The sequence below is a fragment of the Sceloporus undulatus genome, unplaced genomic scaffold (assembly GCF_019175285.1).
Source record: "Sceloporus undulatus isolate JIND9_A2432 ecotype Alabama unplaced genomic scaffold, SceUnd_v1.1 scaffold_12, whole genome shotgun sequence".
Lineage (NCBI taxonomy): Eukaryota > Metazoa > Chordata > Lepidosauria > Squamata > Phrynosomatidae > Sceloporus > Sceloporus undulatus.
In genome coordinates, this window is record NW_024802934.1 from 3,389,622 (window position 1) to 3,416,416 (window position 26,795).

At 39.0% G+C, this 26,795-nt stretch overlaps 1 protein-coding gene across 1 annotated transcript in view; it reads right to left on the reverse strand.

The window, feature by feature from the left end:
* Positions 1-24,292, reverse strand: part of LOC121917177 (T-cell surface protein tactile-like) — a 52,314-nt gene extending 28,022 nt beyond the window's left edge. Inside the window, exons 1-5 of the mRNA XM_042442899.1 lie at positions 24,233-24,292; positions 19,386-19,549; positions 12,582-12,989; positions 8,226-8,335; positions 1,158-1,380 (exon numbers count right to left, since the gene is read on the reverse strand). Of these exons, the coding sequence (XP_042298833.1) occupies positions 1,158-1,380; positions 8,226-8,335; positions 12,582-12,989; positions 19,386-19,443 (799 nt within the window). The 5' untranslated portion in view covers positions 19,444-19,549; positions 24,233-24,292. The remainder of the gene's footprint in view (positions 1-1,157; positions 1,381-8,225; positions 8,336-12,581; positions 12,990-19,385; positions 19,550-24,232) is intronic.
* Positions 24,293-26,795: the final 2,503 nt, after the last annotated feature.

Here is a 26,795-nt window from a genome sequence, read left to right on the forward strand (position 1 = left end):
GTCAGTATAGATTCCTTGCCATTATATGTTGGCGTGTATGTGCAAGTTGGAGGATTTTTTAAAGGATTGTACCTAGAGATATTTTTAAGTGTAATGGATTCTATTAGCATCATGTAGTAAAAGCTTATGCATACTAACGTATTGGGAAGTATAATAACAATGGCTTATTTCCCTCTGTTGTGGGAGGGGCAGCGTAATCAGCAATGTCTGCTTAGTAGTTTGATTAGGTTTTCTTAATACTGTCATTGTTTGTATTTTTAATATATGTTTGTTTTAGTATTATTTTCCAATAAAATATATATCACTATATATTATTATATATTTATTTAGAACTATGCATATTTGCATCTGAAGACTTGTATTTAATTAATTAATAACCCACATTTCTTCCTATACAGGATCCAAGGTGGCATACAAGCATTTAAAAAACAAGGTGGAGTTAAAAAAATAATTTATGTAAAAATAAAAAAAAATTAAGTGGCAGATGAGTTAAAAAATATGAAGTTAAAACAATATAATACATAAGTAACACATAGTATAAAGGTTAAAACTACAACCCCATTAAAAACTATGGGCCCAAACAGACAGGCCAAAATAAAGCTGCTTTGGGTCACTTTGGAGGTAGACTGTTTAAATGATGCATGCATCCTAAGAAGCTGGAAGCCGCGCCAAAGCCATACTCCAGTCCTAAGGACTGGAGCACAGCTTTGGCACAGCTTCTGGCCTCTTAAGATGCACGTGTCATTTAACATATTTAATATACTGTTGTTTGCTTTGATAATATATTCCTAAATGTATGTGTTTAAGTCCGAACCTGGGGACAGTTACTTTTCTGGAACATAAATGACAGGGAATTAAAAGATCTGTTGTCCAAAAAAGAAAAAGAGAAAGAGAAAGAAAGAAAGAAAGAAAGAAAGAATAAAAAATAATAAAACTTTATTTATATACCGCCTTTCCTATAGATCAAAGCGGTTTACAATATAGTGGGTATGTGACACATGTCACAGTACAGAACAGAGGTGAAAGAAAGAAAGAAAGAAAGAAAGAAAGAGGTAACTTTGCCCAGTTCTTGTTATGCTTCCTTAAAACATTTAAAATAGTGTAAAACAATGGGCTGCATATTCCTTACTTATAGAAGAGTTATTACTCATGCTTACCAAACACTTTCACATCTGTAGTGCTCTTAATGATTCTTCCAGGCTGGTAGAAAACAGAACAGACAAATTTCTTGCCATCATCGAGGACTGATACAGGTGAAATTATTAATGTGTCCTCTGGATTAATTTTGATTCTATCCTTGAATATTGTAGGACTGGCTTTGTATCCAGGAGCATAGTAGGACTGTTTACTTATAAGTAACTCTTCATTCTTGTTCTCTTTCTGTTTGAAATAAGAGTTATGTTAGTGACTAATTGCCATCTAGCAGTCTCATGATATTTTCCTCCTTTCTTTCTTTTTTGAATCAAGACTGTAGAAGATAATACTAATAATCAGCATTCCCCAAAGACTCCAGAAGGTCTGAATGAAAATCCCAACCATCCTGACTTCAAGCCATGCTGTTTGGGACTAATGGGATATGTAGTCTGAAACATCTGGTGGGCACTAGGTTGAGGTAAGCTGCTATTAAGTACTGTTGGTCTAACAGCAATTGCAATATAGGTGAACTATGACAATTGAATTTGCCATGCCTCCTCCCTTTCTAGCACGAGAAAGGCACTTGGCAATTCTACAGCTGTGAAAATAGAGATTTACCAGCAACCTCAGACTTTCTGTTTCCTTCGAGTCAAGTAACATACTGTTGCCCACTTAGCTTTCACTTTATTTCCTTTCTCACATGACCTGTGTCATGCTATGGGAAATTTGGCCCAGGCAGTCTTAGGGCCAAATAGCGGGTGATGTTAAAATGCATAATAATCACCAGAGTTTGTAATTTTGCATTATTAAAGTAATAATTCTTTTTACCCATTATATAATTTTGAAAGAAATTCAATTATTAGTTGTTGCAGTGTCATAATTGTTAAGCAACTTTGTTGCCTTGTCTTCCTCATTGCTCTCTTTTTACTTCTCATCCCCCCCTTTTTTTAAAGAGTAAAACTCCTTTTGATTGAAAAGGAAATGGCAAAAAACTTCATGTAGATATACCTTTAAGAAAGCTTAAGAAAATTCATATACAAAGTGAATAGAAAATGTTAGTTATTGCATCAATAAAGTAACTGTACTCCCACTCATTACTTTTGAAATGTTACTTCATTATACCCTCATTTCCACCAAAAGTGTAACTCATTGTGTGTCTGTATGTGCCTTTAAGTTATCTGTCAATTTATCATGATTCCATGAATTTCATATGGATTTTCTTAGGCAAGGAATACTTAGAGGTGGTTTTGTCAGCTCCTTCCTCTGAACTATGGCCTAAAGGAACTGCTATTCATTGGTGATTTCCCATCCAATACTAACCATGGTTGATCATGATTAACTTCCAGAACAGATGGGATCTGGGACCTTTAGGTATTTACAGATATATTACCAGCTGCTTGAAACTCATTGCTTTGAAGCTTTGATCAACACCATTAGGTCATTTTAAAAAACAAAACAAAACAGATATTTATGGACAGTATGATCAGGATTGACTCAGCCAAGCAAAGGGATGTTATAATGTTGAAGAAATTTCCCTCTTCTCCCAAGATGATTTGTGGCCATATCAGCTTTCCTTTTGCAGCAGTAGCAACTGAAGGGATGTGCTTGGATAATGATATGTAGGGAAAGGGTTAACTCCTTTGCCACATTCTTGATTTCCCCTACATTTAAGGAACAAAACAGATATGCTAACAGTGCCATCCTGTACATGCTTAGTTAGAAACAAGCCTCCTTTATGGAGTCTTTCAGGTAATGGAGTCTTTCAGGTAACCGAGTTTAGGATTGTATTGGCATTGTAATCACAGCAGCAGGGAAGCAGAGAACAGAACATGAACCAGATCCCTCTGCCAGACACAATCTAAACTCTCTCAGTGTGTACATGCCTTCAAGTTGCCTGTTGACTTATGGTGACCCCATGAATTTCATAGGGTTTTCATAAGCAAGGAATACTAATAGGTGATTTTGCCAGTTCCTTCCTCTGAAATATAGCCTACAACAGCTGGTTTTCATTGGCATATCCCATCCAAGTAGCAACCAGGGCTGAACTGTTTAGCTTCCAAGATCAGATGAGATCTGATGCCTTTGGAGTATTTAGACCAGACTGTTACTTCTGCACATCCATAATCTAGAAATCATTACTTGAGGATGTGGTCAAGCCATGAATGTGGATATAACTAGTGCCACTTAAGGAAGGAGAATGTCACTCCCTCTTTGGTATAGAGGGAGCTACTTAGTTAATTTTATAGCTATTGGGGTGAGATCTCACTAAATCTGGGAGTCAGAATAACATATGGATCACGTGCTTGCTCATGTCGTGTCTCATGCTACTGCTTCATACTTGGTTGTGGGCTTTGCCATGGCAGTAAGATGATGGGAGACAAGAGTGTTTGTACTACAGCAGAGATGCACAGAACATTTAAAAGTAATTAAAAGTATTTCTTTTTGAGAAATGGGAAAATGCAAGCATTATTTTTTAAAATTGTGATTATAATGGTCACTAATGACTTAGTGGTTAAAATGCCACTAAGGTTGGCAGTTCGAAGCCCGAGTGATGCATGTTGGGGTGAGCTTCTGTCACTAGTCTCAACTTCTACCAACCTAGCAGTTGGAAAACATGCAAATGCAAGTACTGCATTTTCTGGCATATACGACTACTTTTTAACCCAGGAAAATCTTCTCAAAAGTCGTGGGTCGTCTTATACGCCGGATGTCATCTTATAGGGTGGTTGCTGAAACTTCCGAGATGGACTGGAGAATCCAGTCGCATATGGTGGCGGGAGCTCAAAAGAGGCCACTGCCACATCCCTGCCATATGTGGCGACTGTATGAAAGCAGCAAGGGTGGCGCTGTACATGTACAGTAGAAGAAAAGCCACTCACTAGGATTCATGGAAAGAAGTGACTTAACATGGTCCCAATGTTGAGGTGAGGGGACATCTCATTCGGGAAGGTGTAAGTGAAGGGCAGAGCAAGCTGCAGGCGTCTGGGATGCCTGGGGTATAGAAAAAAGAGCTGTGTTTGCGCTACTGCTCTGATAGTCTTGGAGACAGGGAGGGCTGGGCAGGCAGGGAGAGCTGACCAATCCAAGCAGGCTTTGTATACAACAAGTTTTTCTGCTAAGTACCTGCATGTCATAAGCATTTGAATTAGAATTACCATATTGAAATCAAATGTGATTTTTTAAAAAAAAAATATTTGGTGTGCTTTGGAAAAGGGGTAGTCTTATACAGTGAATATATCCCAAACTATATTTTAACTGGAAAAGTTGGGGATCGTCTTATACGCCAGAAAATACGGTAGATAGATAGATACCACTTCTCAGTGGGAAGGAAACAGTGTTCGGTGCAGTCATGCTAGCTACATGACTACCAAAGTAGTCCTTGAACAAAGCTGGCTCTTTGGCTTAGAAATGGAGATAAGCACTGCCCCCTAGAGACTAGACATTCGTGTCAAGGGACTACCTTTACTTTTACCTGTAATGACTTTTAGTTCATTGAATTATAACTTTAGCTGATTACTTTCTAATAGTACATTTTTTGAGCTCTGCTCCCATTGCACTTAGGAATGTTTATTTTACTCAAAGGTTCTCAAGAAGAGTTGTTAAAAGTATGAATTTGAATATTTATAAGAAAGTATAAGGCATTCATAAATTATAAATGAACTGCTGTGTATTTGCTATATAGCTGCAGTTTTGTCTAATATTTATATTTCTTCACACTTCATCCAAACCCTATAGCAAACTATGCCTTTGTTGGAAGAGTTTCTTAGGAAAAGTAATAAAAAACCAGAAAGATTTAAAAGAAAAAAATCAAGTTAGATAAAGCTTTGAAGATATTAACCTCTTTTAAACTCTCATATATATATGAGAGTTGTCATATCAGCAGCAGTATTTCCAAGCTTTCATAATGGGCAGCTGGAGAAGTAAGCCCAGTGGAGATAGCACTGGTGAGCAACAGCAGCAGCAGTACAGTGATGGAAAATGGAAGAACTGATGGAAACCTGTCACCATGGGCCCTCTTTCTTTCACTTTAGAGTGCCACATATATGGTGTGTGGTAGACCTATGACATATAGAAGAAGAGAACAATTGCAACAGAATAGATTTGGAGAATGATGGACACTTAAAACATACTGGAATGATAAAATCACTGATTCAGTTGTATTGGCTCAATTGTAATAATAAGACTTTTCATTTTTCTCTATTTCTTAAATTAGACTACTGTAACTTGCTCTGCATTGGGCTGCCATTGAAAAGTATTTGGAAGCTAGAACTATTGGAAAAGTAGCTGTCAGACTGGTGTCAGGTGTGAGTTTTAGATTCTGCATAACAGCAGTCTTACAAAGTCTGCACTGGCTTCCAATCTGCTTCTGAGTTCCACTCAAGGTGCTGGTTTTAACCTATACAGTCTTAAATTGCTTGAGACCAGTATATCTGAAAGACTGCTTCCTGCCATATGAGCTAGTCTCCAATTGCAGAGGGATCCCCATCCCTGGTGTTTGTGTGGGGGGCTGTGGGGAGGGAGCAGTGGTGACCAAAAGGGGGCCCTCAGATCTCTCCTTCGCCGCCACCATGGCAAAGCCAGGAGAGGCACACTCAGGCTTCTTCACTGTTTGGAGGCCTCCACAGCTGTAGCAAAGCTGGAAGAGGTGTGCTCAGAAGCCTTCCCTGCCATGGTGAAACTGGGAGGGGCACAGTGGGAGAAGGGCATGACTGAATGTCATCCTTCTTCTGGGGTGTCATTCAGTGTAGGCTGTACCCCCTAATGCTGCCATTGCCCAATTGTAGAGCTCCCTGCCAAGGAAGTTAGGCCGGCTCCATCTGTTTAGAGATGCTGGTGGACAGCCAGAACAGTACTATTCCATATGATCATAGAAGTTTGAAAGTGCTCTGTTTTAGTCATTTGATTTAAAATAATATTAAAGGATTGTTTCCAGACTGTTTTTAAAGGCTTTTAAGGAGTATTTTAATCTATTTTAAAACTTTTAAAAATCTCTGTGCTGTTTTATATGTTTTTACTTGTTGTGCATTGCCTTGGGAGTCCTTGTATGCTGGGGTGTAATATATGTATACAGTACAATGTAATACAATTTATTTATTTTTCCTGTTCTTTTTGTGTTATCCTTTCTTTTCCTGTTTTTTAAAGGTCTATTAGATATTTTGGTTATTTTTTGTTTGGGGGGGGGGAATACAAGCTGGCATTCTGCACTACAATTTTAAATTTGTAACATAGGGCTATAGCTCTGTAACTGTTCTGTATCCACCTATGGTATAGTATCAATTGTGGCACTATTGCCACGATTGTAAATATTGCCCCTGAGAACCCACCTTAAACACCAAGGAGCTTTTCCGATGATGGAAGTCTGTGGTGAAGTTGAGTAGGGCTGTTCATCATACTGTGGCTTGGTGTGTGTGTGTGTGTGGGGGGCTGTTCACATTCTTCTGAAGCACCCCACTTGACTGCCCCACAGACCTCTATCACTTGAAATGGATCCCTGGAGTTTAAGGGGGATTTGGGGCCCTGGTTCCTCAGGAAATTCCTAACTACATTTATGTACTTATGAATGCATCAGAGGATATCAGCCACCGATGGAATTTAGGTTCAAGAATTATTAAGATTTACTATCTAAAATTTATTTATTTTTTATCTGTTAAATACGTAATTAAAAATTAAGATAAAGGCAAAGCTAAACCAGTGATGAGATTAATTATTCTATTGTAATAAAAATACAATGATAAGGATATGGACTGGAATTCTGTTGGAGACTTACGTCTTCATAAGTATGTGGAAATTGGAACTGGGACATTTTATAATGTCCTTATCCAGTAGTGGACTGCTGTTACATTACTAGGTAGCAGTGCCAGAAAAGTGACCATTGCACATCAGTTCTGATGCACATCACATTAGTCCCAGTGCACACTGGGCACCAATGCACATTGGGCATTCCTGCCAGTGCCCAGTTATACATGTTTGCAATTCACTAACAGGGTTTCTTAGTATGTCTGCTTTGTAGCTAAGTATAAAAAAGTTACATAATGTAGAAGGTAATATAGGATTCTGGTGCATGTCTCTGAGTCAAAGGAAGGGTGCTTCTGGACTCTTCTGGTGGCTGTTAAAACAGGTTAGTAACCCATAAATTATGGGAAATAATGTTGACATTTGAGAGAACAAGAGAAGGAGCAATAGTTTCAGTAATATCATGGGACCATTCTGTGTTAGAAATGGATAGGAATTATGTGAATGGAACATGCATGAAGGAAGAAAAGAAGGAAGGGTGGTGACATGTTTTATACATTAAAAAGTGTGGTTATGAGGCACTTGTCTGTCCTGATGTAACAATTCCTGGAATCTGCTTGCTGTTTAATTCCCTCTATACAGCTAACAATAACAAGTAAGCAAACTTCACACTGAGTTTAAGATTTATGTGTGTGTGGTTGTCCATGAAGTTTCATGCCATGAAAAGTTACCAGTGTTTAAAGATATTATGCTACTGCTTCTTTACTTCATCCGTTTGTATATTTACTGCAAAGTAGATCAGAGAGCCCAAGTCCATGTTGGGATATAAATACATATACAACAACCAAAGCTTAGGGGGGGAAATGGACTGACATTTCCAGAATAGTGATGCTGGTTGGGGTATTTTGCAAGTTTTAATTGAGGAATACCCTAGTATTCTGTATGCTATATTCAGAGAAAAGTGGTGAGAAACCTCCTTTGAATATATCTTGCAAAGGAAACCCCATGACAGGGTTACCATCAGTTGGAGTTGATCTGTGGACACATAAAGAAACAACAAATCCAATAAAAGTGGCGGGGGAGGGGGGAAATCACTTTTCCTAGCTGAATTACACATGTTCTTCTTGCTAGTACTTAGGATCCTTATTGCATTAATCTGGTGTATTTGGTAGTGTTACATTACTATTGTAGTTTCTTTGCTTTAAGGATGGATAGCAATTTGCACCAGAAAATAGAGCCATCCTCTTTGTAAGTTTATATTTTGACTCTTAACTCACACAGCTCAAGCCTAATGTTTCTGTCTGTCAAAAGATATAGCATTTCTTTCTCCTATCAGTATGTGAAAAAATATTACTTACCAGAAACCATTTCAAAGTAGAATTTGTCAGGTTTTCAGAGGGCACATCTTTCAAGCATGGGATTTCCAGTGTCTGGTTTAGCAGTGTTTCTGCCACAAAGTTCTTGTCATCTTGTATTATGCAAAAAGTATGAATATAAAGAAATAAAATATAAAGAAAATATAAAGAAATAAAATTAAGGGTAAAATCATGGTCTGTACATTTTAAGTTAAATTAAAGTTATATTATTCTCTCTGTTCTGCTGGTGTAGACTGTGTTGATTCTATGAGTATTTTATAACTAGTGTTTTATTATAATTCTGAAGAAACTGAGAGGAATATATCTCAGATATATGGACCTCTGATTTTACAGCAAAGACTTTTACAATACATGGAGTGAGAAATGCCATATGTACAAATTAAGATCAAGAAAGAAAGAGGCAGTTGAGCTCATATAGCAAAAATATGTTGCCTAATGGAGTGCACCAAATAATTATGTCCTTATGACCTTTGATTGTATAGATTATGAAAAACTATGGATCATTGTAAAAGAAACAGATGTGCAACAATATCTTGATGGGTAACCTGCACTCTGGACAAGAGGCAACTGTTTGGACAGAATATTAGAGAAACAGAATGGTTTCCAGTTGACAAGGGCATCAGGCACGGGTGCATTTTATCAGTACAGCTGTTTAATTTATATGCAGAACATATCATAAGGAAATGAAGATTAGAGTAAGAAGAAGGAGTTGTGAATCACAGAATCGTAGAATCATAGAGTTGGAAGAGACCACAAGGGCCATCCAGTCCAATCCCCTGCCATGCAAGAAATCTAAATCAAAGCATCACCGACAGATGGCCATCCAGCCTCTGCTTAAAGACCTCCAAAGGAGACTCCACTACACGCTGGGGAGTTTGTTCAACTATCTGTCAAACAGCCCTTTACGTCAGGAAGTCTCTTCCTAATGTTGAGGTGGAAATTCTCTTTTCCTGAGCTTGCATCCATTGTTTCAGGTCCTGTTCTCTTCAATATGACATCCCTTCAAATATTTAAACAGGGATGTCATATCACCTCTTAATCTTCTTTTCTCCAGGCTAAATATCCCCAGCTCCCTAAGTCGTTCCTCATAGGGCATGGTTTCCAGACCCTTCACCATTTTAGTCGCCCTCCTTTGGACACGCTCCAGTTTCTCAATGTCCTTTTTGAATTGTGCCACCCAGAACTGGACACAATATTCCAGGTGGGGCCTGACCAAAGGAGAAGAGAGTGGCACTATTACTTCTTGTGATCTAGACACTATACTTTTATTGATGCAGCCTAAAATTGCATTGGCCTTCTTAGCTGCTGCATCACACTGTTGACTCATGTTCAACTTGTGGTCTACTTGGACTCCAATATCCCTTTCACAAGTAGTCTCCTTCAGCCAGGTGTCTCCCATTCTATATCTGTGCATTTTATTTTTCCGCTCTAAGTGCAGTACCTTACATTTCTCTGTGTTGAATTTCATTTTGTTAGCTTTGGCCCAGCTTTCTAGTCTATTCAGGTCATTTTGAATTTTGATCCTATCTTCTGGAGTATTAGCTACTCCTCCTAATTTTGTGTCATCTGCAAATTTGATTAGTATGCCCACAATTCTGTCCTCCAAGTCATTGATAAAGATGTTAAATAGCACTGGGCCCAGGACAGAGCCCTTTGGGACCCCACTGGTTACTTCTCTCCAGGATGAAAGCGAACCAGTCAATCAATTACAAATCCATGTAACAGTTACCTTGTCTAGTCCAAATTTTACAAGCTTGTTTGCAAGAATGTCATGGGAAACCTTGTCAAAGGCGTTACTGCAATCAAGAGATACTATATCCACAGCATTCCCTTCATCTACCAAGCTGGTAATTTTATCAGAGAAAGAGATCAGATTTTTTCTGGCATGACTTGTTTCTCTGAAACCCATGTTGATTTTTTGTGATTATAGAATTGCCATGTAGATGTTCACAGACTGTTTAATGATCTGCTCTAGAATCTTTCCTGGTACTGATGTCAGACTAACTGGACAATAATTCTAGAATGTGTGTCTGACTATGTCATCCTTGTTGGTTAGGATCAGATCTAAAATAGCTGATCCCCTTGTTGCCTCTTCCACCTTTTGGACAATTAAACTGTCTTCGAGGCAAGTGAGGAATTTGCTAGACCCTGAGGATTTTGCTGGGTTTGAATTCCAGCAAATATCAGGATAGTTGAAGTCACCCATCACTACTACATTTTTTCTTTCTGAGTGTGTAGTCATCTGTTCTAAAAAGGTGTCATCCAGTTCCTCAGTCTGATTTGGGGGTCACTCCAATGAGCCACTCCTGCCACAGTAATAAACTACGGCTTACCATGACCAGCAAAACAAAGACAGTGCTTACTAGAAAATCAGAAATTATCTAGGAAACAATTAAACATCTTGAACAGATGAATGCAGAAAAATGGAGACCAGATGTTTTAAATTAAGGTCAGGAAGAAGCTGGTTAAGCAGCTGAATACTTTACAACTTTGGGCTGGTCTCTGCATTCTTCTCATGTTCCATCAGCCATGTTATTTTGTCATCTTCCCTTTGATTCAGTTCTATAATGATGTTCATTCCCACTGCTTTGGTCCACCATGCCTGCCAGTTAACAATTTCCAGTGAATCTGGGTGGATTGGTTCCCTCCAGATGGTCTTGTTATACTTTGATGTGGACCTATGTTTTCTTAATGTCTAATATTGCTTTCTGAACATTTTTTATCCCACGTGGTTGAAAAGATGACTCTGCAATGTGTATTTTCCCCCTGAAAAAATGTTTTCTATTCTTTGCCAGGGACTGCAGTAGAATGTAAGGCAGAACAGAAGAATAAAATTAATGATCTGTGAACAATAGCTGTCTGACTTGTGTCCAGTTTCAATGGTAGTGATAATGTCGGCACACTGATGGACACATTCCAATAAGACATGAAGAAGGAAGCTTGAAAGAGTTAAATTTAGAATGGAGCATAAAAGGTATATCCCAACAAACCATAATTTCCACTACCACCTCTGCCCACTTCACAGACATCATTCTTATGTTCCTTGATTTGTTTTAACCTATCAAGTTGTCCCTGAAAGATTAAGAAATGGAAATCTTGAACTTGTATCCTGTTAGTTTCCATTTTAGTCCATGGCAGTTGCACAAGAATGGGAAGCATAATCTGCCCTCTTTTCCATTTCCAATACACACTGGAATAACAATTGAACTAAGTGATGAAGGGATTGTCAGTGGCTGCTCCCAGACTTTGGAACTCCCTTCATAGGGAGGCTAGGATGACCCTGTCTTTGTTCGCCTCCCATCAACAAGTCAGGCTTTTATAAAATGACTGGAATGGAGTTTTAATATGGTGCAATCCTGTTTTTAAGGTTTGCTTGTGAACTTTTAATACATTTTAATGCTTAATATTTAAACACTATAATTTAATCACCTTTTAAATAACTCTTATATTTGTAATTTTATTATTGCCTTTGCACAGTCAGCCCTCCATATTGGTAAGAGTTCAGTTCTGAACCCCCCCTCCCCCGAAACACAATTAAGAAAATAATACTTTCAAACCACAGTTGGATGAAAAACTGTGTAAAAGGCACATCCGGTCAAAATAGGAGCAGCACTCCTCATTAGAAACTCCTTCCATAAAAAAGCCAGTCAGCTGAGAAAAAACACTTTGCCTGCCTCTGGACAAACAACAGGAAAGGAGCCAGAATATTCTCCTTGAAAAGGAATTCAGAATCTGGGAGCAGCCACCAAGAAGACCTCCTAATCCCACAGTAGGAAAGTGTGGCCCACAAGATGCATACAGCCTCTTAATCCCACTTTCCTACCCCCTGGAAGCCCCCCATTCACCCTTGCAATATCGAGGGGTCAAGGTGGGAAATGGAGTGTGTGTGTGTGTGTGTGTGTGTTTTGCCCCCAACCTGCACCATACCATTCAAAGCTGCATGCAAATGTGATGGTATGCCTTTCCTCACTCTCAGAGCCACCACCCTCAAAGACCTTTGGGTTTGTAATTCAGCCACAATGGAGACATTACTTACAATGCATCTGGATGTGCCGATAAGGGGCTCAATGTGTGAAAACTGGTCCTGATCCCACACAACTGCTAACCCCTGATTTAATCACAATCCTAATTGTTCCCACACAGAATGGGAAACATTTCCCAATTCTTACGAGAGGTAAACTGAAACACATTATTTGCATTTAAGAAAAAAACAAACCCAAACAGTTGCAATAGCAAGACAACCACCCAACAGAACACTATAAATATGTGTCTGTAGTAATACTGAATAAACGCAAGCATATTGTACGCACTGCTAATAATAAGCCCAATGTTACTTACCACTCTTTATAATAACAAGATTGATTTCTGAGCTGCTTGTTCCAGCTGGAAATGTAGTAAAACTGCACTGATACAAGCCAGACAGTTCAAGACTCACATTCTTCATCTGCAAAATCCATTGGTCACATTCTGCATAATTTGCTGAAGTGCTGTGACTGAAGTCTGGCTGACAAAATTGGAAGGCCTTTCTGAAGTTCATGGAATAGTTGTAACCTCTTCCATTGAAAGTTGTACCATAGCGAGGATTATATACACCGATTGTTCTTTGGGAGAGCTCATCAACTTTTGACCACTGAGTTTGTGTGACATGGATTCCTTTTCCTTTCAGGATGCTACATGTTAGAGTCACATCATCACCAGGCAAGGCATAGACTGTTTTCTCATTCTTAATGATGATTTCAGACAGAGCTACAAGCCAACAGAAATGCATATGTTGTCATTTACACATACTCTATTTTCATATATATATTATTTATATTGCAAAACAAACATAGGAATTTGAGATATAGTAGCCCACCCCAACTGTTCTGATTCGGCAACGACAGTTCTGATTAATCTTCTGTAATTCCAGTTTTTCACCTGATTTTAAACTGACCCATTTTCCTTCCCCCTTTGTCCTCAACTTACTTCAGTTGATGCAAACTGGCTTCAAAGTGCAAAAGTAGTTTGTACTCAGTTAACCAAGTAGGGGTGATGAGATAAGGGGACAGAATCTTACCCTTCCCAGTAGGCTCAGGTGAAAGGAAACTGTTTCAGCCTCTTCTGAATTATGTGTTCATCCTCTCTGATATCTTTAAACATGTAGACCACATTCTAATGTTGCCTGGTTATCCAATAACACAGTAGCAAGAATCTGCTACTACAACAGGACCCTCACCATACTCTGCTGCAGCCCTTTGTATGCCTTGAATCATAGAATTGGAAGAGACCTGAAGGGCCATCAAGGGCTAACCAGTGCCATGCAGTGCCAAAGCACAATCAAAGCACAACTGGAAGATGGTAAAATCCTACACTGAAAGGTTACCCAACTTCCTGGAGCAAATGTTGAGGACACACAGAAGCTGGGGGTGGGGAGAAGGGGTGAATAGAAATTTCCTTTTTTCTTTGTTGGTTGGGAGAAATAACTGATGGAAATAGTTCTCATTGGATCCTGGTCAAAGTAAATATTTTGGCTCTATTCAAAGAATGCTTGCTGTGTATATTCCTCACCCAAATCATGTTAGAGCTCATCCAGAAAGTGAAAAAAAAATCTCTGGAAGTATTGAGACTTTCCAGTTCTTTTTGTTTTTATTTCTCCTGCATGTCATGATTTTGCATCCAAACTCCTTCTTGAAATATATGGAGTTCCCCTCACTCCCGTCCTTCTTTGCCCTCCTGACCACATGTCACATATAGATTCAGGCAATGTTTCAGAAATGGGCTTTCACCAATTCCAACTGAACCCCTTTTAATTATTTTTCAGGAGCTATAATCAAAGAGTTAAAGTGTTTCATCAATATTAAGCTAATTAAGCATTAGGATAACTTTCTTTAATTGTTAGCATTCCTATGTCCCTCACTTGTTCTCTGTTGAAGATGGGTCTTGGAAACAATCACTGTTTTTCTGGGTGGTGGCCATGTTAGCTTGTTCCAGTATAACTCAGACAGACAGAGAGACAGCCACAGAGTGGCACATTTCATTTTGCAAAATATTGGATTAATTTAAATTGATTTAAACTGAGTGGGAATGGGAAGTCCTTGGTAATTACAGGAATACTATAGGGAAAATCCTGGGACTTTCAGAGACCTTTTTCTTGTCTGAAGAGACTCAGCTTGACTTCAATGGGAACTATGAAAATAAATGGACTAATCTTATTTTTGGAAGTATTCTATAACAATACAATTTTAATGTTATTTGTGGAAATGTGGAGACAAAGTCTACCATTATTCAGCCAATTTCATTTTAGATTTGTAAATATGACCCTTTCCTAATCCAATAAAGTAAATAAAGTTCATTGCAAAGTCAGGATCTTATAATGTATACAAAGAGAAGTGAATATTTTACTCCAGCTAGACCCTCTCCATCCATGAGTTATTATCCCCCTTCCTTATAATAATGAATTGTGCAAAATAATGAATTGTGGTAGAATATGAGTCAAGAAATGATGACTATCTTTCCATTATTTCACAATCTATTAAAATGCACATAGGCTGCAATTCATAACATAGTAGCTCCACATGCAGAACAACACAAGGCTGAGTCATATACACCCCAACATTTACTGTACAGCTTCAGCTGCCCACTCCATAGCCATTTAGGGGCTCATTGGAAGAGGGCAGGATCATAGAAATAGTGGATTACATCCTCATATCCAGAGGTGAAATGATTACAACAGTACTAAGATCTGCTGGGGTACTCGAGAGTATCATTGTTGATGTAATCATTTTGTAAATACAGAACCACAGCCTGACATTTTTAGGAACCTGCCACTTCCCATAAGTCACAAGATGGCAATGCAGTGAATTTCTCAGGTGGTACAATAAGTCTGGGCTTTGGGTACTGTGGAGGGAGGAAGCAACACCAGCCTCTGCAGCCACCAAAGAAGGACCATAAGGGAAATATGTGTATGCATATGAACATCACAGAATGCCAACTATATTGTTTTCAATGAGGACTCATTTACACAATATCAGATTTTTGGGTCATTCTGGATCAGTTTTGGTTGGTAGCATCTGTGTCAATAGGGTACTGAATCCATTGTAGAGTTTAGTCTGAACTTCAGAGCAGGGAGGTACCAAAGATTCCAGCACTTTGAATAGCTCCTCTAATGTTTGATTTTAAACCCAGAATGGAATCACTACATCATTGATATAGAAGCCACCAGTTCCCCATGGAATGATTTCTCTGCACTGAAGCTGGTTCAAGAAACCATTTAAAGGAGTTTATCACATGTAATTTTCATGGCAACCTGGGCATGGGATGGGAGTGGGCTGGAATGGGTTAAAATTGATTTTACTGCACGCAAAATTGCTGCTGTGCTGTCACCCAACTATCACCCATCCTCCAATAGTGCTCTGGCAGCTGATGTTGGTACTACAGAAAGATTCTGTAGCATCAAAATTGGCTTCCAGAGCAGACGGGTGATGGTCAAGCGGCAGTGCAGCAGCAATTTTGCGTGTGGTAAAATCAGTTTTAACCAGTTCCAGCCCAATTCCATCCTGTGCCCAGGTCAGTGTGAACATTTCATGCGATAAACTCCAAAATCCAACCACTGTGACTGGGTATTTGCTGAGATCAGCACAGGTCAGACATTTGCACTCAGTCACAATGGCAGTTATGTAGACCATTTGCACTTCAGTGCAAACATGCATTTTGGGCTGACCTCTTAACGATTTTGGCAGGAACAAATACATTTTATTTGGACCTATTTCACCATGATGAAAGCCCACCCACACTCACCTAAGTATTGTGATACTGTTTTCAGGTCTACAACCTCTTAAAGCAGTTCATAATTTGAAAAAAAGAGCATTAATAAAATTTATCACAATAAAATCAGATCCTGGTACATTTATTTTATGCTACTATTCCCATATTTCTCTGTGGTGGCTGGGGAATGCTGCAAACCAAAAAAGGAATTGTCCCAAGCCCTAAATAAAACAGAAGAGGACAACAACAGAAAACATGCTTTAAAAATAATCACTTCCTGTTTTTTTTAAAAAATAAAGTCTCTTCTGAGTCTGAGCTAGTCCAGAAAGGGCCTAAAAAATTGCAAAATTATACCCATACTCTGTATGCATTTTGCAGGACAAGATTTCATTTTTTATGGTTAAGGGGTAACTGGAGCAAAAGATTACTCATTTCTGATCTAGGCCCTAAAATTTATCGACACTAGCTTCAGAAAAGCTGTGTGAGTGAACCTTGAGAGGAAATTTAAAATGAGGAACAAAAATATATAATTCTCTAGTGAAGAATAGTTTAAATAGCCCAAGGATCTGAAGTGGGAGAGACACTTATTTGAGCATCTCGCATTCAGGAAGCTGCTCCACTTCTGACAGAACCCGGCACAGGAAATTCTTCCTGAGAATTATTCTTAAAAGCATGCGTGAAGATCAAAGTGCAACATCAGCAGGGAATTGGGAATAAATATTTTAATACTTAACTATTATTAATAGCCCTTTTATCTCAAAATGTGTTCCAACTCTTAAGTGTCTGCATCTTCCAAGTTGTGATGAGAGGCCTGTCACTAGGCCAAAGTTGTTGGGCATGTCTGCCTTAAGTTTGTCTGTTTGGTCTGTACTTAGGCCTGTTATCCTGTACTGAGACACAGCTGCTGGCTTTATCTGGAAGGATCAAGTCCTTTTGACTGTTTGACTGTCTCTACTTAGGCTTATTATCCTGTACTGAGGCCCAGTTGCTGATTTATCTGAAAGGATCGAGTCCTCTCTTGAGATTTACTGCATCAGCACACATGTGGGTAGGGGAGAGTTGACAGTTAGAACTACTCTAGTGTTACAGCCATTCTGCTTACATTGGGTACTTCCCACCAGAGTGTTCTCCTGCCCAAGCTTCATTGAAATGTACTGGGCTGCAGAAGATCACTACAATTCATTATCAAAACTTGACATGTAATATGCTTATTTGTCAGCAGCTTCATTGTGTACACACCAGGGCAAAGTTGACATTTCCAAAGCTGTCAAAAATGGCATGTCTATAGTAGTTCTCTTTAAAACCATAACTCAGGGGCTGTACATACAATCCCGTACAACCCCTTTCCTAGCTGGATTGGTGCTGCAGCAACCGCACACAGCGGCCCTGATTTGCCCTTTCTATGTTGCAAAAATAAGCCACAAAAAGTGGCTCCTTTTGTGCCATGGAAAGGGCACCATAGCCACCAATGCCAAGGTTTTTCATCACTTCTTTGGTGCAGTGCATGTACACACTGTGGTAAGGGAGCGCTGTGATAACTCCTGCCATGCAGTGGAATGCGTGGCATCACTCCGGCATGGGGGCAGAATTGGGGCATGTAGTGTGTGGTCACTACACCACCCTGCCCTGATGCCACCGTTTATCACCAGTCTGTACAGCCTCTTAGTTTACAAAGTAGCTGACAAAGATGCTCCTTTTTACAAAGTCTTTTGTACACCCACCCACCCCTCCTTTTTCTCCTTTGTCTTACTGGAGGGTTTTTTTAAAAGCAGCATCAGCATTGGAAGGATGGGAACAAAACACAAAAATTTTGGTGCTGGGTTGCAGCAGCATGTGTACAGCAGACAATGCAATAAAGTCTGAGCTGGGAAAGAGCTTCTAAACTAGGTGATTCTTCTGCAGATGATGTATGCCTGCCTAAAACTGAGAAGGTCAACAGCAGATGCCTCCAGAATTCCTAGCTGTACATGTGTGAATAGTAAGACAGAGAGTAAAGGGAAAAGCAAATAAGCCTGTGCTACTGGCTGTCTTCAGCGTGTTAGAAAGCAGAACTATGTACATTTGTCCACTAAAATGGAAATCATAAGAAAAATGAAGGCTGGTAAAAGGGGACAAAAATCATTTCTAGGTATATTTTGGAAGAATCCTTCAAGAGCCTCCAGAAAGTTAAAAATGTTATTGCTTACTTCAGCAAGACTTAGATGACCTAGTTATTTCATTTCACATGTGGAAGTTGTTAGTTTTGAATAAAATATTAGCTAAAATGTATCAAATTGCACTTTTGGAGGTGAGTTATAGCAACCTATCACTATTCTTTTCCATGTTATTTCTGCCTCTTGTACCAATTTTTCTGTTAGTTTTATTATTTTGTTCTTAATAATACATGTTAAGAATTATTAAATTCATGGTTCTTAGAAAACACCTTTAGAAACAAATCTATTTGTTTCATTACTAAGGAACTCAAGAACTGCTGGCTACAAAAGTCAAAAGGCCCACTTTGGCCAATACTTTGTATCGAAGGATTAGGGTCACCCTACCATTAGGCAGACTGAGGCAATCAATTTGGGCAGTAAATGGTTGCTGCTATATGGAAAATTAACATGTTTACATCCCCATCTAGAAAGAATGTCAACATATCGGGAAACTCTGCTGAAAAAATGGTTGATCAAACAAACCAAATCTCTCCCACCCAGCCCTACCCACCCCCAGATTTTGGGATTTTTTTTTTTACAAAAAGGTTGCACAAAAAACTTCTTCTTTTTTGCACAAAGATGCAAAAATAAATCCAAATATCCACACATATTTTTTGAGTGGAAATGAGGTTTTTGCTAAAAGGCAGTCCCAAAGTGGGGGGAAAAAACCTTCAAAAAGGCACAAAACCACTTGTACTCTCACCTAGCAAAAAGCAAACTATTGAAATTACTCATTCTTACATGCAAGAATGAAATAAGCAAAAATTTACCCATCTAATGGCTTGAAAAGGGTAGTAGCAGAAGCTTCATGGAAGAAGCTTTCTCTTTCCTGGAGGGCAAAGCTATACGTTCCAAGATGCATGCCTTGCCCTGAATAAGCTGACTTAAATAAGGCCCCAGCTAAGGTGAAGCATGGTGTCCCATCACATGTATTGAGGTGAAATTCAGCTGCCAGTCCCAGTGGGTTTCAGTTGTCGAATCTGGATTGTGTGGGTCCCCTTTTGTCCTTAACATCTGGCAACAAAATGGTTTGGAGTGGCCCTGTCAGGAATGACTAGCCAGAAATGCCCCAAATATACAGCCCTGTTATTGAAAGCCTTAAGGAATCAATCATGACCACATTACTTAGGGCCTAACACTCAGCTCAGACATAAAACAGATTTACCAATACAAAAGCTATATCGTTGTTGGAAGAAAATGAACTTACCACTGATGATGTGGGTTAGAATGAAATAGTATGCCCAAAGCAGCCATCTCATCTCCATCTTCAGGTGGGGCTGCTAAGAGTTTGGACAAAGCCTGGACAAAGTTTGGACAATCATACATTCAAGGTATTTCTTTTTCCTCAGATGTGTCTAAATGTTCTGTCCTCTGTCATCAGGCATACAAGAAAAGGATTCTTGTTTTTGCACAGTGAGTGATAACTTTTATACCTTCTTTTTCACATCACTGAGAGGAAATGTATGTTTACAGGAAACCACTGTCTGTTGAATTTCTTTTTTAAAAAACATAGACAGTTTGTCTTGGCCACATTGTATGAAGGAAGTACTGTTCACAAGAAATCTTCTTCTAGTGTCAAAATACTGTAGACACATTTTATCTCAGTTTCCATTTCTAAATAAAACCTTTTACAGCAGTATAGGACAGGTTATAGTAGAACATCAGTTCTCTGAGAAAACATACATTTCATTAGCAAAATATGCATGCATGATGGAATATTCCTACATGGCAGGGGGTTGGAATGGATGGCCCTTGTGGTCTCTTCCAACTCTATGATTCTATGATTCTAGTGTTACAGCAAATACCTGTCCCTTCCCTTTTCTTAATAATAGAACTTCAAAATCAGATATCTGCATATAATGCCAGTGATGCAATGTAGTGGCTTAGAGTCTGAACAATTAAGAGTCAAATTCAAATCTTGTTTCTTGTGCACATGTCCATTTGGTGTTCCTATGGCCATTTCTTCACACCATCAGCTTCCCCTACAATCAATACAAGTGCATTAGTATTGGCAGTGCATCTTATTTAGCCTTTTTAACTGATGCATGTTTAACTGATGTCTTTTTTACTAATGCTGTTTGTTAATTGTTGTTGTTCCTCAACTCGATCCATGAGGAGAGACAGGTAAGAAATAATAATAATAATAATAATAATAATAATAATAATAATAATAATAATAGCAGCAAATTAAGTCTGGGACTTTGAAGGGGTTTCAGAGACCACACCTTGAGGTCTTAAGGGGCCCATGGCATGCACTTTACTCACCCTTGCTATTATTATTATTATTATTATTATTATTAATATTGCACTTAATCTTGAGAAATCCAAGAGGATTACAACAGTAAAACAAGATACAATTAGGAAGCCCCCATCCATGCTCCTGTGATTTTGAGCCTATCAGATCAAATCATATCTCACATGCAAATCGGTGGTGCTGTTTACAACATATGCGAAAGCCTCTTATTCTTTACTGGGAAAAGGCTAATTTTGTACAGGAGTGGCTAACATTACTGTAGTCATTATCACTATGATGAGGTTTGAAAAGCAGTGGAGTTCTGACAAATGCTTTCTTCACACACTGCTTCTCTGCCATTTGAAAACGAGTCTATCCAAGACTATCAGGATGTTGCTGCTTGTTGTTTCATCCTGGCAAAATCTGAACTGGCATCTGTGAGCATGAAATAAACTCAGAGCTTGAGAAAATTATTACTGAGTTCCAACAACTCGCAACCAACATAGCCAGTGAGTATATTGGCTGAGTGGATTCTGGAAACTGCCATCCAAAAAAGTGACCTTTTCAAGCCCAGATAAAACTGAAAGAGGAAAAGCAGAGGAGCTTAGAGGAAAGCTTGGGTTGTGAATAGTTTCAACAATACCGTCTACTCCTGTCCTTTTGGATGTGATTTCATAGGTGGGCTGTTTTGATTTCTACTTAATACTCTCCCTCCTTCTCTTCTTTCACCTCCATTTAACTGGATGAAGAGAAAAAGGAGCAAGAGGTCAGCATATACTGCTGTCTGTGTGACGCTAGAAAAATTGCACAGCAGCACTTTTATTGATCCTATAACTATTCATCACAATTGGACGTGACAGTACAAGCACAGCATGATATATGCCATGCACACTAGAGGGTCATTTCTGTAGTTCCTAGGTCAGGAGGTCCTATCCTCAGAAAAGTATGCTAACAACCATTATTCTTTTACATTGGCTTGTAGTAGGGCATGTCTGCTGACACTTATCATACCTCCAGGAACACACAAGTCAAGAAAGATGAGACAAGGGATTGCTACTTAATTTATCTTGTGCAAGCATAGACACAGAGATGTAGTAGTCACTTATACCTGAGCTAAAATAAAATAGCAGGGAGGGGGCAGGGAGTACATTTTTGCTGTTAATGTAAAACTTGATTTGTTTCCCAGTGGTATCCTTAGATCCTAAAGCATTCCTTATAACATTCACAAAAGTGTAGGAGTATCTCCCATGTACAATAAAGAGAAAGCTTTAGAGAGAGAGTGGTGTGTATGTAAATTGTGTGCACCTTGTATTTTGTGCAGAGTGAATATTTTATCTGAAAACAGCTGCTAGGCTGAATATAGATCAGGGCTCTGGTGGCTTTCATATTAACCTATTCTCAGCGAGGAAGACTTACCATAAAGTTATGTCAGGAAGACCTCTTCTACCATCACCTTTTAGGTGATGTAGTTACCTGAACATGGCTGCTGACAGGCTGTTCCCACCAGACCCTGCCATCATGAGCAGTGATCAGAGGTGATGGCAGTAGGAGCTGAGTAGTATATCAGAGTAGTGGGCCTTCTCCAATAGAAAAGAAAGAAGGCTATGGACCCTGAGTTATACTTCAGGTGACACTCTTAATTTAATGTGACTTAGTACAGCACAGCAGCCAATGTGAGAATCCTGTTTTGAAGATGTGAAGGAGTCTGATCTGTAAGTTACACAGCTGTGCTCGGGTGTGCAGGCTACTCTCAAAAATACATATTACTGTAAATCTGCAATGTAGTGGTTTGAGTGTTGGACTAGGACATTGGGAGACCAGGTTTGAATCCTCACTTGGCCATGGAAACCCACCTTGGGCAAGTCACACTTTCTCAGCTTCAGAAGAAGGAAAGGGCAAACTCCCTATGAACAAATTCTGCAAAGGAAATCCAATGATAGGTTCACCTTAGGGTCACCACAAGTCAGAAATGACTTGAAGGCACACTATTACAACAACAAATCCAGAGGAATTACAAGAGGAAATAACAACACAATTCTGGATGATTGCACTGGTAACTTCTCAAAATAGAAAATTTAATGCCAATGAAAAACATGAATAAATAAATAGGCTGTACATGAAGAAAGTGTGGTATCTGATGCAACCTATATACTCTCATCAATTTAGAAGTATTTATGTTTACAAAGACAGAAATCAATATTCATATCTCATATCTAACATTTTTCTCAGCATTATCCACAAAAAATGCTTGAAATATGCAGATAAAATCATTTTCAGGATTCCTCTAAAAACTTTATTATACTGTGGGATATTTTTTTTCACTTTAGTCCTCTCCAGGGAGCAGTTTTGGAGATTTGCCAGTAGGTGGCACTGGAATCTCATCTGCAAATCTCAGATGCATCACCAAGGAAAACAAATCTCTTGGTACACATTAACTTTGCCCACATTTGGAGGATGGCAACGGGACTCCTTCAATTATCTTCTATTGATGCTTTTACTTCCAGAGAGGGCTGTCTGAATGATAAAAAAATAAAATTACTTTTTTTCAAGACATGGCACACCGGTCCAGCATTCCATTATCCCTTCTGCTCAGGGGGTACCCCCTCCATCACATCCACTGCAATCCAGTTCTTCTTTCACAATTACAGTTAAGCTGCATCTAAGAAGAACACAGGAGTGCAGGCGGTCCCACAATAAAAAGAAAATCTTGAACTCTAGGGACACTTTCAATTATTCACAAAGAGAACCTTTTCTGAGAACTTGGCGAGAGAGTTCTTCCTGCTAGAGGCAAGAAACGATTCCCTTGCAGATGGGTGTCCTCTAAACATGGCTTAAAGGGACGCCACAACTCCCCAATGGAGGAGGAAAGGAGGGATACTTTGAAGCAGGAATGTCATTAAATAGTAAACTAACTCCCCCCCCCCCAAAGAAGAGGGCCTTGATGTTAAAATACCAGATTACTTTGTCCTATTTTTGATTTTCTATGATATTACTATTTGATAGCTAAATGCTATTTATTTCATCATCAGGGGTGTAGCTAGAGAGAAGGAGAGATGAGGGCCCTGCCTTGCAATAAGAATTTCGCCTCCAAAATAAATTTTTCCTGAACTCCCTGAATGTCTAAGCGTAGACAGAAAGAGAGAGAGAGAGACTGAAAAGCTTTCATGCTTAGAACTCTTCTTTTTCCTTTGTTCACATTCCCTTGGTATCTTTGCCTTCTCCCTTTCTTTGACTTCTACAACTGTATTTCTAAATGTTCAACTGGAGCTTTAAGTTACTCCAAATGTGGCAGCTGAAAGAAAAATCCATTGAGGTGGGCCAATGCCCTCATCCACTCCTTTTCAGTAGTTGCACTCATGTTCACAATCTAAATTTATTACAGTTCTTCAGGATTACAGCAGAAAGAGCCAGTTCTTTGACCTTCCTTCTTTCCTTGACTATATTCAGCCATATTTATATCAGCATATTCATTTGCTCTTGTTATGTGTTTCCATATGAAATGTGACCCTATTGTAAGGCTGTTGTTGTTGTTGTTGTTGTTGTTGTTGTTGTTGTTGTGTGCCTTCAAATCATTTACAATTTATGGCAATTTGTTAAGGGTTTTCTTCAGAGGGGGTTTGCCACTGCCATCCTCTGAGGCTGAGAGAGTGTGACTTGCCCAAGCTCATCCAGTGGATGTCAATTGCTGAACGGGTATTTCAACCCTGCTCTCCAGAGTCATAGTCAAATGATCAACACATTGTACCATGCTGATTTTCTATCATAAGGCATATTTGGCAACAGTTATTCAGAGGAGATTTGACATTGTCATCTTCCAGCACCTGAGAAAACTGTTCTTGGATGTGGCTGACTGTTCAACAAGCTCAGCCTCCTTGAACTTGTCACTTTCCAGAGATGTTGACGTTGGACTAAAAGTCTCATCACACCAAGCAGCTAGGATGTCTGAGAGTGATGTTAGCTATAGTTCAACACATCAGGAGGCCATCACTTTGGGGAAAGCTGTAGTAGATCTTCATTAAAGAGACAACACAGTATAGTAGAAAGTGTTATTCTTACTTTTAAAAATAGTTTTGTAGCCACTATAAGGCAAACTGCAAGAGAACAATTTCATTTTCTAGGTAAAAACTTTTGCCTCTGTAGATTTTAATTGTCTCAAGACCAGTATTGTCATTCACTACATGCTGATACATAGTGTCATCTTTTAGGGTTATAGATCTCCCTTTATTTTGTTCTTGCATGCAAGAATGAAAAATTTGAAAAATGAGAACATCCAAGTCTTTTTCAACGAGAACGTCTAAGATTCTTTTTGTGAAAAATCTGTTTGTGCAAATATCAAGTTTTTGTTTTTACAACAACCATTGTTATTTTTTATAAAAGAAAGTTTTCTACAGAAACCTTTTCACAAGCCCATGTTTTGCATGAAATACAAATGCATTAAGTTCTTGTATGAATTAATTGTTTGCCACCCCCCCCCCCCGTGTTTGATCATTTTTCCCCAACAGATACTTTTGGGATACTTTTCTTGTTGAGGATGAAAAAAATTGTAAATGTTCTTTAAACCTCTAGGCCATTCTGATACTGATTCAAATTAAATCACAAAGCAACTGTATTTACAGATATATACCTGCCTCTAGAGTGTGATTCCTAAACACCAACACTGAAAATAATCCTCAAAAGAAGATTTTAGTCTGTCTCAGGCTCAGATACTCTCATCCCACCTCATATTAGGGAATGAGCTATAGAAGTAGCACTGGGTTTTGTGCATTTTAAAAGGGTTAATTTCCCACTCTCAAGTGAGTTACTACATTCAGAGAGGGGAAGTGTGTGATTGTGAGGCTCACTTTCAGGTTACAATGATATATCTGCTTAATTGGGAGTAAGCTCTGTTTTACTCATTTGGACATACTACTGATGAGACATGTATAAACTGTATTGTTAGTTTCTTTCTGGAGACAAGCCTGGGGGAATGTTTGGGGAAATATTAAAATAGCATGCAAATGGCCATAGAACCGAGTAGTTGGAAAGAACCCAAAATACAGCCAAGAATAATTGCTTACTAGATTCTCTCATATATGTTTAGACCAGTCTTTCCCTCCAGTTGTGCTGAAATAAAAGTCCCATTAGCCCCAGTACTGATTCCAAAACGTCTGGGGACACCAGGTTGGAGAACATTAGCTCAGAGGCTTCAGAGATACTGTAAGACAAAAATAGGAAGGGATAACAGAATGCACAGCTGTCTCTAGCAAGCAAAGATATTGCAGAAGCCTAAAGCATTCAGTTGAATTGACTTGAAGACAGATTCCTTCTTGCCCCCCAAGTGAAGCAATTAGCCAGAACATGTAAATGAACAAAAATCAGTTTTACTTAGATTGTTTCTTATTTGGGGATGCATTGTGTCAAGTGAGATACTGATGTAAAGATGTCTACTGAAGAGTTTTCAGTGGCACACCTCACAGATCACAATAGTCATATAACAGAAATAAAATGGGCCCATGACCTATAAATAATTTCTCACTAAGTGGGCACTTTCAGTTTCATGGGGTGCTACCACTTGTGCACAGTTGTGAGTTGCTGTAAACAAGTAGTGGCAACATAGGCAAAACCTACTTTATTTATTCTGTACTCCATCTTTCTTCCTCTTAGTTTGAGTGATCTTGCTTCTGGACATAAACATCTTAGGTTTGCATATCATTCAGGCTTCAAGAAGGGCAATATTGAGACTAGAGTTAGTTGTGTTCTGTGATTCTAGCACTGGATTGGCTTCAGATTTGTGAAGTCCTGTTTCACATTTTTGTCCAGCTATAAAAATCACCAGGCCACTGCCAGCGTTTCTTAGCCTTAATTGTGCTTTTGTGCTGTGGAAATAGTAAGAGTTCTTCTCTCAGGGTAAGGTCTGTGAAGATGAAGAAGGTTTCCACATGAAGCTGAAAGAACTAGCTAGATATTCTCTGCCTTCAAATCAACTCCAGTTTATGGTGACCCTAACATAGGCTTTTCTTGCTGAGATTTATTCAGAGGAGGTTTGTCACTGCCCTTTATTTTGGATGAGGGAATGTGACTGGCCCATGGTCACCCACTGGGGTCCCATGGTTGATGCGACTTATCATGACCCTAAGCAGAATCTATTGTTGGGTTTTACTTGGAAAGTGTTGTTCAGAGGAGGCTCGGCATTGCCTACCCCTGAGGCTGAGAGCATGTTCTTGGCCAAGGTCACCCAGTGGGTTTCATGATGAGTTGGGAATTGAACCCTGGTCTCCAGAGTTGTAGTCCAATGCTCAAACCACTATGCCACTCTGGTTCTATCTTTGTATTATAAAATTATATTTCTCTATATAATAGGCAAAATTTTATAATAATTAAGATATACCAGACTGACTCATTTTG